The sequence below is a fragment of the Zea mays genome, chromosome 6 (assembly GCF_902167145.1).
Source record: "Zea mays cultivar B73 chromosome 6, Zm-B73-REFERENCE-NAM-5.0, whole genome shotgun sequence".
NCBI lineage: Eukaryota > Viridiplantae > Streptophyta > Magnoliopsida > Poales > Poaceae > Zea > Zea mays.
In genome coordinates, this window is record NC_050101.1 from 95,266,952 (window position 1) to 95,278,871 (window position 11,920).

Sequence of the window (11,920 nt, forward strand, 5' to 3'; positions counted from 1 at the left end):
CTAGTTAATGAAAATTGGACACGAGTAATTAAGAAACTAGAGTTGTGGGAGCTAACTTGAGATTTCAAAGGTTTTAGATTTAATAAAACTAAAAACAGAATATAAGATATGTGATCTCGTTACTACACGAGGAAGATGTTACTTTGAAAGAATATATGATACGTGATCTCGTTATTACCACTGAGGAAGATGTTATTTTGAAAGGTCAAGTAGTATAGGAAGGACATATTTAGATATTTAGAATCAATGTTATAAAGAGACGAGAATATTGATGAAAATGTTAGTCGTAAAATCAAAGCAATACAGATAAAGTCATGTCAAATATCTAACGTTCTATATGACGAGAGGGTACAATAAAAGCTAAAGTTTATAGGACATCAATTAGATTTGTTGTATGATATAAAGTGTTGATTAAAAAAGGCGACATGATCAACAAATAAATGTTTACGAGAATATATATAGCATTGGACTTATGGTTGTACAAGAAATCAGGTCCAGTTTAATGATATATGTGTTAGGTTAGATATAGCACCAATAAAAAAAATTTGTCCAACATCAATTAAGATTGGACGCCACATGTCCATCAAAGATCCGCCGATATATGGGATTTCAAGGCGCAATAGCCACAATAGCAATACGAGAGAGAGACTAAAAGTTAACGAGAAAAGGTAGTAAAAGCAGAATTGAAAAGATATAACGTGAAAAACGGCCGAACCTTGACTCGTAGATTTTGTTGAGGTTTTAACTCTAGCCTATTTAATTTAGGATTTATTCGTTTTGCTATCAATTCATGTGGATGGATTGGATTATAGAATTAAGTGGATTTCAATCCTAAACAAGTGAAAATCTTTTATAAATTTTTCGATCTCATCCAATTTACATGGAATTGGAATAACAAACAAGGTCTTATTTGGGACTAAAAGACTCCAACATGGCAACCAAAAACCTATTCTAGATTCTAGAAGATGAAACTGAAAACGATGCAGAAGCGCGAGACCACTGATTAGCTCAACCTTTTAAAACCTTTTCAACTAATAAGTAAATAAGAAAGTCACTGTAGCAAACAGAAGAAACTGGTTCAGTCCAATTTCAGGCACTAATAAAAGTTCCAGAACGACAAATGGTCACCAGCAACTTCTTAACATCCTTCCAGATAGAACATCAGTTCAGCTCATCACATCGGCAGCTCGCCGCTATCTGCTATGACAACCTTGCTCTTTGGTTGCCCGCTCTGCCGGCCCTCAGCTTCCACCTTGTACACAACATCCATTCCAGACAACACCTTGCCAAACACAACATGCTTCCCGTCCAACCTAACGCACAAAATAAAGCAGGAGGCAATCAGTAGCATAGCACCTTCAGTCAAGATCGGAGAAAATAGTCACTGTTACCAAGACCAGTGAATATTAACTTACCAGCTTGTTGTCACGGTGGTGATGAAAAACTGAGATCCGTTTGTATCTCTCCCAGCATTGGCCATGGACAGAAGGCCTGACTCAACAATCATATTAGTAAAAGGATCCTAACAAACCGCTCGAATAAACCATTGTTATGTAACAGATAGGATCCCATTTTAGGGCCACATAAAAAAATCTAAGGCGTAACTGGTCACCTGGTCCAGTGTGCTTGATCTTGAAGTTCTCATCAGCAAACTTCATGCCATAGATAGATTCACCACCCCTCCCATCCCCAAGAGTGAAGTCACCTCCTTGGAGCATGAAGCTGGGAATGATTCTGTGGAATGTACTTCCCTTGTAGTGGAGAGCTTTGCCACTCTTGCCAATTCCTTTCTCTCCTGTATAAACAAGAAAGTTGAGAGCCACATGAAACCAAAACCAAACAAGTGACTTGTAGCTATCTAGTAAGACATCACTTAGATATTTCACAGATGTAAAACTATTCAATATTTGGAATGGGACCTCTTCCATTACATGGCAGGCTAACTATAAGATGTTTTGCTTTTTTCTAGATACATTGTTTTAGTTATATCTAATCTAAGTGTATAGCAAAACCTACGTACCTAAAAAAAAGTCAAAATGGCTTATGATTTGGAATGGAAGGAGTGTTGTACTTGTATATATGATGAATGCAATATCACTAATTGTAATTGATGATGTCCATTTTCACTTCTCCTACAAAATAAGATTAAGAATGTGCACATCTATTAGTTTGTTTGTTAGGAGAAGCTTCCCATTTCTTATTGGATACACTAACAGTCTGATTGGATAGCTGCGCGTACATGTGCAGGCTGGCGCCGCCCTGGCTAGCCAGATACGATAATTTTGAGCGTATGGGTGGATGCAGATTAATAACATCAAAATGGTTAACTTTGCATCCACTCATACAGGCTGTGATTCCCAGATACAAACAACCAAACATAATCTCAAATAAAGTCAACGCATGTTGTGATCCAAAATGAGATGGTGCAGGTAACCAATCAGACGGTAACTGAAGATGCAATATACTATGCTGCATGAAAAAACAATCTCAATTTAAGACTGCCAAACCTTAAACCTACCATGAGTTTAATCATTGGAAAACTATAACAAGGGTAATAATAGCATAAAACATACCTGTGCAAAGAGCTCGGAAGTTCTCTGTAGGAAAACAAGTTGTAGGGGGCATTAGTTTTCTCTTATCTCATGAGAAGATATTTTTGAATAGTTAACAATAAGTTCATAATACCTGCTGTCTTAGGAACAGTCTTCCCAAAAAGCCCCATGACAATCCGACCTATGAAAGTTCAGAAGCAAGTAAGCACCGATAAGGCCATGACTCAAACAGTTAAGAAGTGGACTCTAACACCATGTTAACAATTGGCATTCAAATAAGTAATAAGACCAAGAAAACAAAATATAGGCATAAACCTGATATAAAATCCGATAAACCTAGCAGTAGCAGCAGCAGCAGTCACTCCACGTGGCATGCAACAGAAGCAAATGACTTTGTACTGTAAGGCTATAAGAACATCTCCAGCAGCTTACCTATACACATACCAATATTCAAACTACACTCTATAAAAAGTGCAATCTATAATATAAAACGATGCAAAACGGGGTTTTAGATACCATACAGGTGTAATGTACAGCAGTTTACTCATGTGGTCACAAAAACACATTTTGCACTGTAGATTATATTATTTGTAGAGTATAGTTTAAATATGGGTAAGCTGCTGAAGATGGTCTAAGCACTGGTGGTTGAGCTTATAGCTAGACATCTAAAGTGGCCCTATTGCTCCATCGTACGCCGTAGCGTGCTGATCTGACTATCTGACATTGAGAAAGCGAGAGGGTGGCGCAACAAACCTGCGGGCTTGCCGTCAATCTCGACATCGAAGTAGACCTTGTGGGTAACCTCCGTTAGGTCCTTCTTAGCCTAACAAATCAGCAGCCAGACACAACGATTAGTTGCTTGGATCCCGATCCAACAATCCAGTCAAACAGAAACTAGCGCGAGCGTCTGAAACAGTCACATCGACGAGCAGTCCTGCGCAGTCTCTAATCAAATCGGGGGGGGGGGGGGGGGGGGGGGGGGGATACAGAGAGGTTGGAGGAGCAAAACATGGGCTTGTGGACAAGGGACGGACGAGGTTGATGAGCACCTGGGCGAGCGTCAGTGCTGCTGCGGCGAGCGCGAGCCACAGGTACACCGTGGCGGGGCTCCAGGAGGCCCGCGCCGCCGCTCTCCTCCTCCACCCGCTTGTCTCCATCTCCGATCCGCACGCTCTTCGCCGCCGCCGATGAGGTTGAGAGAATTCTGCTAGATCCGATCGTTCTGCTGCACTTCTGCGGTTCTGCCGTCTTCGCTTCGTTCACGAGAGAGGCCACCAAATAAGGGGAGAATAGGAAAGCCCCCGCTGACTGACATGTGGGGCATGAACGATTCATGGGTTGAACATGTCAGTGTGACGGTTCTGTTTGCTCGTTCCGGATGGCAGAGACATTGGGCAGTGGTCAGTGGTCACTCACTTCACTTGAGTGGTTGAACTGCGTGTAGAACAGCTCTACTTTAAAGAGAAAATTCCTTCAACGCCACCCAAACTTATATCAATATCTTTAATGTCATCAAAATTTATAGCTTCCCTTTAATACCATCAAATTTAAATTTTAATCCTTTGAATGCCATCACCGTTAGTTATATTTAAAGCAAATTCCTCCAATATCATCAAAATCTATATCGATTCCGTCAATGCCACTAGAAATTGGTTCGATCTATTTGAGTTTTAAAAATTTCAGAATAGAAATTTTTTGAAACGCAAATATACCACATTGATTTTAAAATGTATCTCCCTCTGTTATCATTAGTGTTTGTTGTTAGTTTGAAAAAAATATATTAGGAATCAAATAGACCGAATAGATATAGTGGAGTAATTTTTGGTGTTTACAAAAAGTATGTACTAAAGTTTTTAAAAATTGTGAAATTGGTCCATATTTTTTTATTCTAAAATTTTAAAATCCAAATAGATCAAACCAATTTCTAGTGGCATTGAAGGGATTGATATAAATTTTGATGGCATTGGAGAGATTTGCTTTAAATATAACTAACGGCGTTAGCTTGAAACTAACGGCAATGGCATTTAAGGGATTAGAATTTAAATTTGATGGCATTGAAGGAAAGCTATAAAATCTGATGGCATTCAAGGGATTATTATAAGTTTGAATGGCATTGAAAAGATTTTCTCTACTTTAAAACCTCTCCCAAGTCTAGACTTCAAACACTTTTTTAAAAATATTTTAAAAATAACAAAAAATTGTACGACATCTTTCAAAATTCTATAAGGTAGTGTTTGGTTGAAGAGCCAAGTAGAACGAAGTCGTTCTGTCCCAATTTTGTTGTTGTTTGGTTACAAAGTAACTAGAACAGAGTGGCTCCAATTAGGGAATATTCTCCTCAAATCTGGAACCATCCCACTCCAAAAAATCAAAGAGACGGAACCGCTCTGTTCCCATCCCGCTCTCCTCACCTCTCTCTCTGCTGGGAACGACTCAAGTACCTCTCTCGTCATCTCTCTCTTCTGGCCGCCGCCACCACCTCCCTCTACTGGCTCGCGCGCCTCCATCTGCTCGCTCGCGCTCCCTCCCGGCGGGCAGATCTGGCCGGAGCAGCCATGGTCGCCGCTAAAAGGGAATTAGGCTTACACATATTTCCTAAATGATTTTGGTGGTTGAATTGCCCAACACAAATAATTGGACTAACTAGTTTGCTCTAGTCTATAAGTTCTACAGGTGCCAAAGGTTCACAATAAGCCAATAAAAATACCAAGAAAAGGGTTCAAACAAAGAGAGCAAGGGATAACCGAAGTGCTCCCTGGTCTGGCGCACCGGACTCGACGCCCAACTCTTCACCTTCGGGAATTTTTAGAGGGCTCCACTATAATTCACCGGACTGTCCGGTGCCCCAAGGAAGAGCAACTCTGAACTCGCCAGCTTCGGGAATCCGCTCTGCTATAATTCACCGGACAGTGTCTGGTGCACACCGGACTGTCCGGTGTGACAGCGGAGCAACGACTACTTCGCGCGCAACGGTTGACTGCAACGCATTAAATGCGCGCCTGCGCGCGCAGAGGAGCAGGGCACGCGCGAGTGGCACACCGGACAGCCTACAGGGCATGTCCGGTGCACCACCGGACAGCCAGGCGGGCCCATAAGACAGAGCTCCAACGGTCGAAACCCAACGGCCTGGTGACGTGGCTGGCGCACCAGACTGTCCGGTGCGCCCGTCGACAGCAGCCTCCACCAACGGTCAAGTTTGGTGGTTGGGGCTATAAATACCCCAACCACCCCCACATTCAAATCATCCAAGTTTTCCACCTTCCAACTACTTACAAGAGCTAAGCATTCAATACAAGACACACCAAAGTGATCAAATCCTCTCCCAATTCCACACAAGGCTTTAGTGATTAGTGAGAGAGATTTGTTGTGTTCTTTTGAGCTCTTGCGCTTGGATTGCTTCCTTCTTTCATTCTTTCTTGCGAACAACTCAATTGTAACCAAGGCAAGAGACACCAATTGTGTGGTGATCCTTGCGGGGAAGTTTGTTCCCGGTTGATTGAGAAGAGAAGCTCACTCGGTCCAAGGGACCGTTTGAGAGAGGGAAAGGGTTGAAAGAGACCTGGTCTTTGTGACCACCTCAACGGGGAGTAGGTTTGCGAGAACCGAACCTCGGTAAAACAAATCCGCGTGTCACACTCTTTATTCGCTTGCGATTTGTTTTGCACCCTCTCTCTCGGACTTGATTATATTTCTAACGCTAACCCGGCTTGTAGTTGTGATTAAGTTTGTAAATTTGAAAATCGCCCTATTCACCCCCTCTAGGCGACTTTCAATTGGTATCAGAACCCAGTGCTTCATTAGAGCCTAATCGCTCGAAGTGATGTCGGGAGATCACGCCAAGAAGGAAATGGTGACCGGCGAGAAGCTCGCTACAAGCCACGGGAAGGCTCCATCGGGAGAGTCCTACAACAAAGGGAAGGGGAAGGAAAAGGAATCCCCTTCACACAAGTCGCGTCGGAGCGGTGACAAGAAGAAGAAGATGAGGAAGGTGGTCTACTACGAAACTGACACCTCATCGCCATCCACCTCCGGCTCCGACACGCCGTCCGTCACTTCTAAGCGCCATGAGCGCAAGAAGTTTAGTAAGATCCCCCTACGCTATCCTCGCATTCCTAAACATGCGCCTTTACTTTCCGTCCCATTAGGCAAACCACCAACATTTGATGGTGAAGATTATGCTAGGTGGAGTGATTTGATGCGATTTCACCTAACCTCACTCCACAAAAGTATACGGGATGTTGTTGAGTTTGGTGTACAGGTACCATCCGTAGGGGATGAAGATTATGATGAGGACGAAGTAGCCCAAATCCAACACTTCAACTCACAAGCCTCAACTATACTCCTCGCCTCTCTAAGTCGAGAGGAGTATAATAAGGTGCAAGGGTTGAAAAGTGCTAAGGAGATTTGGGACACGCTAAAGACCGCACACGAAGGAGACGAGGTGACCAAAATCACCAAGCGGGAAACGATCGAGGGGGAGCTCGGTCACTTCCGACTTTGCCAAGGGGAGGAGCCATAAGACATGTACAACCGGCTCAAAACCTTGGTGAACCAAGTGCGCAACCTCGGGAGCAAGAAATGGGATGACCATGAAATGGTCAAGGTTATTCTAAGATCCCTCGTTTTTCTTAACCCTACGCAAGTTCAATTAATTCAAGGAAATCCTAGATATACACTAATGTCTCCCGAGGAGGTAATAGGGAATTTTGTGAGCTTTGAATTGATGATCATAGGCTTAAAGAAGATCAACGAGCTTGATGGCCCCTCCACGTCCGAAGCACAACCGGTCGCATTCAAGGCGACGGAGGAAAAGAAGGAGGAGTCTACATCAAGTAGACAACCAATCGACGCCTCAAAGCTCGACAATGAGGAGATGGCGCTCGTCATCAAGAGCTTCCGCCAAATCCTCAAGCAAAGGAGGGGGAAGGACTATAAATCCTGCTCCAAGAAAGTTTGCTACAAGTGTGGTAAGCCCGGTCACTTTATAGCAAAATGTCCTATTTCTAGTGACAGTGACAGGGGCGACGACAAGAAGGGGAGAAGAAAGGAGAAGAAGAGGTACTACAAGAAGAAGGGCGGCGATGCCCATGTTTGCCGGGAGTGGGACTCTGACGAGAGCTCCACCGACTCCTCCTCCGACAAAGACACCGCCAACATCACCATCAACAAGGGACTCCTCTTCCCCAACGTCGGCCACAAGTGCCTCATGGCAAAAGACGGCAAAAAGAAGAAGGTTAAATCCAAATCCTCCACTAAATATGAGTCCTCTAGTGATGATAATGCTAGTGATGAGGAGGATAATTTGTGTACCCTTTTTGCAAACCTCAACATGCAACAAAAAGAAAAACTAAATGAACTAATTAGTGCCATCCATGAAAAGAATGAACTCTTGAATACCCAAGAGGACTTCCTAATCAAGGAAAACAAAAAGCATGTTAAGGTTAAAAATGCTTACGCTCTAGAAGTAGAAAAATGTGAAAAACTATCTAGTGAGCTAAGCACTTGTCATGAAACTATTGACAACCTTAGAAATGAGAATGCTAGTTTAATTGCTAAGGTTGATTCAAATGTTTGTGATGTTTCAATTCCAAATCTTAGAAATGATAATGTTGATTTGCTTGCTACGATTGAAGAATTGAACATTTCTCTTGCTAGCCTTAGGATTGAAAATGAAAAATTGCTTGCTAAGGCTAAAGAATTAGATGTTTGCAATGCTTCCATTTCCGACCTTAGAAGTAAAAATGATATATTACATGCTAAGGTTGTAGAATTAAAATCTTGCAAACCCTCTACATCTACCGTTGAGCATACTCCCATTTGTAGTAGATGTAGAGACATTAACATTGATGCTATTCATGATCACATGGCTTTAATTAAACAACAAAATGATCATATAGCTAAATTAGATGCTAAAATTGCCGAGCATGACTTAGAAAATGAGAAGTTTAAATTTGCTAGAAGCATGCTCTATAGTGGGAGACGCCCTGGCATTAAGGATGACATTGGCTTCCAAAAGGGAGACAATGTCAAACTTAATGCCCCTCCTAAAAGATTGTCTAATTTTGTAAAGGGCAAGGCTCCCATGCCTCAGGATAACGAGGGTTACATTTTGTACCCTGCCGGTTATCCCGAGAGCAAAATTAGGAGAATTCATTCTAGGAAGTCTCACTCTGGCCCTAACCATGCTTTTATGTATAAGGGTGAGACATCTAGTTCTAGGCAATCAACCCATGCAAAATTGCCTAAGAAGAAAACTCCTAAGGCATCAAATGATTCTAACATTTCATTTAAGACCTTTGATGCATCTTATGTTTTAACTAACAAATCCGGCAAGGTAGTTGCCAAATATGTTGGGGGCAAGCACAAGGGGTCAAAGACTTGTGTTTGGGTACCCAAAGTTCTTGTGTCTAATGCCAAAGGACCCAAAACCATTTGGGTACCTAAAGTCAAGAACTAAACTTGTTTTGTAGGTTTATGCATCCGGGGGCTCAAGTTGGATCATCGATAGCGGGTGCAAAAACCACATGACAAGGGAGAAGGAGATGTTCTCCTCCTACGAGAAAAACCAGGATCCCCAAAGAGCTATCACATTCGGGGATGGAAATCAAGGTTTGGTCAAAGGATTGGGTAAAATTGCTATATCTCCTGACCATTCCATTTCCAATGTTTTTCTTGTAGATTCTTTAGATTACAATTTGCTTTCCGTATCTCAATTATGCAAAATGGGCTACAACTGTCTTTTCACAGATGTAGGTGTTATTGTCTTTAGAAGGAGTGATGATTCAATAGCATTTAAGGGAGTGTTAGAGGGTCAGCTATACTTAGTAGATTTTGATAGAGCTGAACTCGACACTTGCTTAATTGCTAAGACTAACATGGGCTGGCTCTGGCATCGCCGACTAGCACATGTTGGAATGAAGAATCTTCACAAGCTTCTAAAGGGATAACACATTTTGGGACTAATAAATGTTCATTTTGAGAAACACAGGGTTTGTAGTGCATGTCAGGCAGGGAAGCAAGTCGGTGCTCATCATCCACACAAGAACATCATGACGACTGACAGGCCACTGGAGCTCCTACACATGGATCTATTCGGCCCGATAGCTTACATAAGCATCGGCGGGAGTAAGTACTGTCTAGTTATAGTGGATGATTATTCTCGCTTCACTTGGGTGTTCTTTTTGCAGGAAAAATCTCATACCCAAGAGACCTTAAAGGGATTCTTGAGACAGGCTCAAAATGAGTTCGGCTTAAGGATCAAGAAAATTAGAAGCGACAACGGGACGGAGTTCAAGAACTCTCAAATTGAAGGCTTCCTTGAGGAGGAGGGCATCAAACATGAGTTCTCTTCTCCCTACATGCCACAACAAAATGGTGTAGTGGAGAGGAAGAATAGAACTCTATTGGACATGGCAAGAACCATGCTTGATGAGTACAAGACTTCGGATCGGTTTTGGGCCGAGGCGGTCAACACCGCTTGCTACGCCATCAACCGATTATATCTACACCGAATCCTCAAGAAGACATCATATGAACTCCTAACCGGTAAAAAGCCCAATATTTCATATTTTAGAGTCTTTGGTAGCAAATGCTTTATTCTTGTTAAAAGAGGTAGAAAATATAAATTTGCTCCTAAGACTGTAGAAGGCTTTTTACTAGGATATGATTCAAACACAAGGGCATATAGAGTCTTTAACAAGTCCTCTGGACAAGTTGAAGTTTCTTGTGACGTTGTGTTTGATGAGACTAATGGCTCTCAAGTAGAGCAAGTTGATCTTGATGAGATAGGTAATGAAGAGGCTCCGTGCATCGCGCTAAGGAACATGTCCATTGGGGATGTGTGTCCTAAGGAATCCGAAGAGCCTCCAAATGCACAAGATCAACCATCCTCCTCCACGCACGCATCTCCACCAACTCAAAATGAGGATGAGGCTCAAGTTGATGAAGGAGAAGATCAAGAAGATGAGCCACCTCAAGATGACGATAATGATCAAGGGGGAGATGCAAATGATCAAGACAAGGAGGATGAAGAACCAAGGCCGCCACACCCAAGGGTCCACCAAGCAATCCAACGAGATCACCCCGTCGACACCATCCTCGGCGACATTCATAAGGGGGTAACTACTAGGTCTTGTGTTGCACATTTTTGTGAGCATTACTCTTTTGTTTCCTCTATTGAGCCACACAGGGTAGAGGAAGCACTACAAGATTCGGATTGGGTGGTGGCGATGCAAGAGGAGCTCAACAATTTTACAAGGAACGAGGTATGGCATTTGGTTCCACGTCCTAATCAAAATGTTGTAGGAACCAAGTGGGTGTTCCGCAACAAGCAAGATGAGCATGGTGTGGTGACAAGGAACAAAGCTCGACTTGTAGCCAAGGGATACTCACAAGTCGAAGGTTTGGATTTCGGTGAAACCTATGCACCCGTAGCTAGGCTTGAGTCAATTCGCATATTACTTGCCTATGCTACTTACCATGGCTTTAAGCTTTACCAAATGGACGTGAAAAGTGCCTTCCTCAATGGACCAATCAAGGAAGAGGTCTATGTTGAGCAACCTCCCGGCTTTGAAGATAGTGAGTACCCTAACCACGTTTACAAACTCTCTAAGGCGCTTTATGGGCTCAAGCAAGCCCCAAGAGCATGGTATGAATGCCTAAGAGATTTTCTTATCACTAATGGCTTCAAAGTCGGAAAGGCCGATCCTACTTTATTTACTAAAACTCTTGACAAAGATTTGTTTGTATGCCAAATTTATGTTGATGATATTATATTTGGGTCTACTAACGAATCTACATATGAAGAATTTAGTAGGATCACGACACAAAAATTCGAGATGTCTATGATGGGGGAGTTGAAGTACTTCTTGGGATTTCAAGTGAAGCAACTCCAAGAGGGCACCTTCATTAGCCAAACGAAGTATATTCAAGACATTCTAACCAAGTTTGGGATGAAGGATGCCAAGCCCATCAAGACACCCATGGGAACCAATGGGCATCTCGACCTTGACACGGGAGGTAAATTCGTAGATCAAAAGGTATACTGGTCGATGATAGGTTCTTTACTCTATTTATGTGCATCTCGACCAGATATTATGCTTTCCGTATGCATGTGTGCAAGATTCCAAGCCCACCCTAAGGAAGCTCACCTTACGGCCATAAAACGAATCTTGAGATATTTAGTTTATACTCCTAAGTTTGGGCTTTGGTACCCTCGGGGATCCACATTTGATTTAATTGGTTATTCGGATGCCGATTGGGCGGGGTGTAAAATTAATAGAAAGAGCACATCGGGGACTTGCCAGTTCTTGGGAAGATCTTTGGTGTCTTGGGCTTCAAAGAAGCAAAATTTCGTAGCTCTTTCTACC

General features: G+C 42.6%; 1 protein-coding gene across 1 annotated transcript; it reads right to left on the reverse strand.

Annotated features, from left to right (window-relative positions):
* Positions 1-832: 832 nt before the first annotated feature.
* LOC109940172 (peptidyl-prolyl cis-trans isomerase CYP20-1) lies at positions 833-3,987 on the reverse strand. The gene is made up of 7 exons (XM_020539305.3): positions 3,602-3,987; positions 3,306-3,375; positions 2,686-2,733; positions 2,574-2,597; positions 1,613-1,795; positions 1,416-1,491; positions 833-1,313 (listed from the first exon to the last, which is right to left on the reverse strand). The coding sequence occupies exons 1-7, from the start codon at positions 3,707-3,709 to the stop codon at positions 1,175-1,177; spliced, it is 648 nt and encodes a 215-aa protein (XP_020394894.1). The 5' UTR covers positions 3,710-3,987; the 3' UTR covers positions 833-1,174.
* Positions 3,988-11,920: the final 7,933 nt, after the last annotated feature.

Coding starts and splice junctions, on each gene's coding strand:
- LOC109940172 (XM_020539305.3), bottom strand. CDS start 3,709: ATGGAGACAAGCGGGTGGAGGAGGAGAGCGGCGGCGCGGGCCTCCTGG. Junction 2,734..3,305: donor GATTGACGGCAAGCCCGCAG/GTTTGTTGCGCC, acceptor GAACTTTCATAG/GTCGGATTGTCATGGGGCTT. Junction 1,314..1,415: donor ACCACCGTGACAACAAGCTG/GTAAGTTAATAT, acceptor TTTGTGCGTTAG/GTTGGACGGGAAGCATGTTG.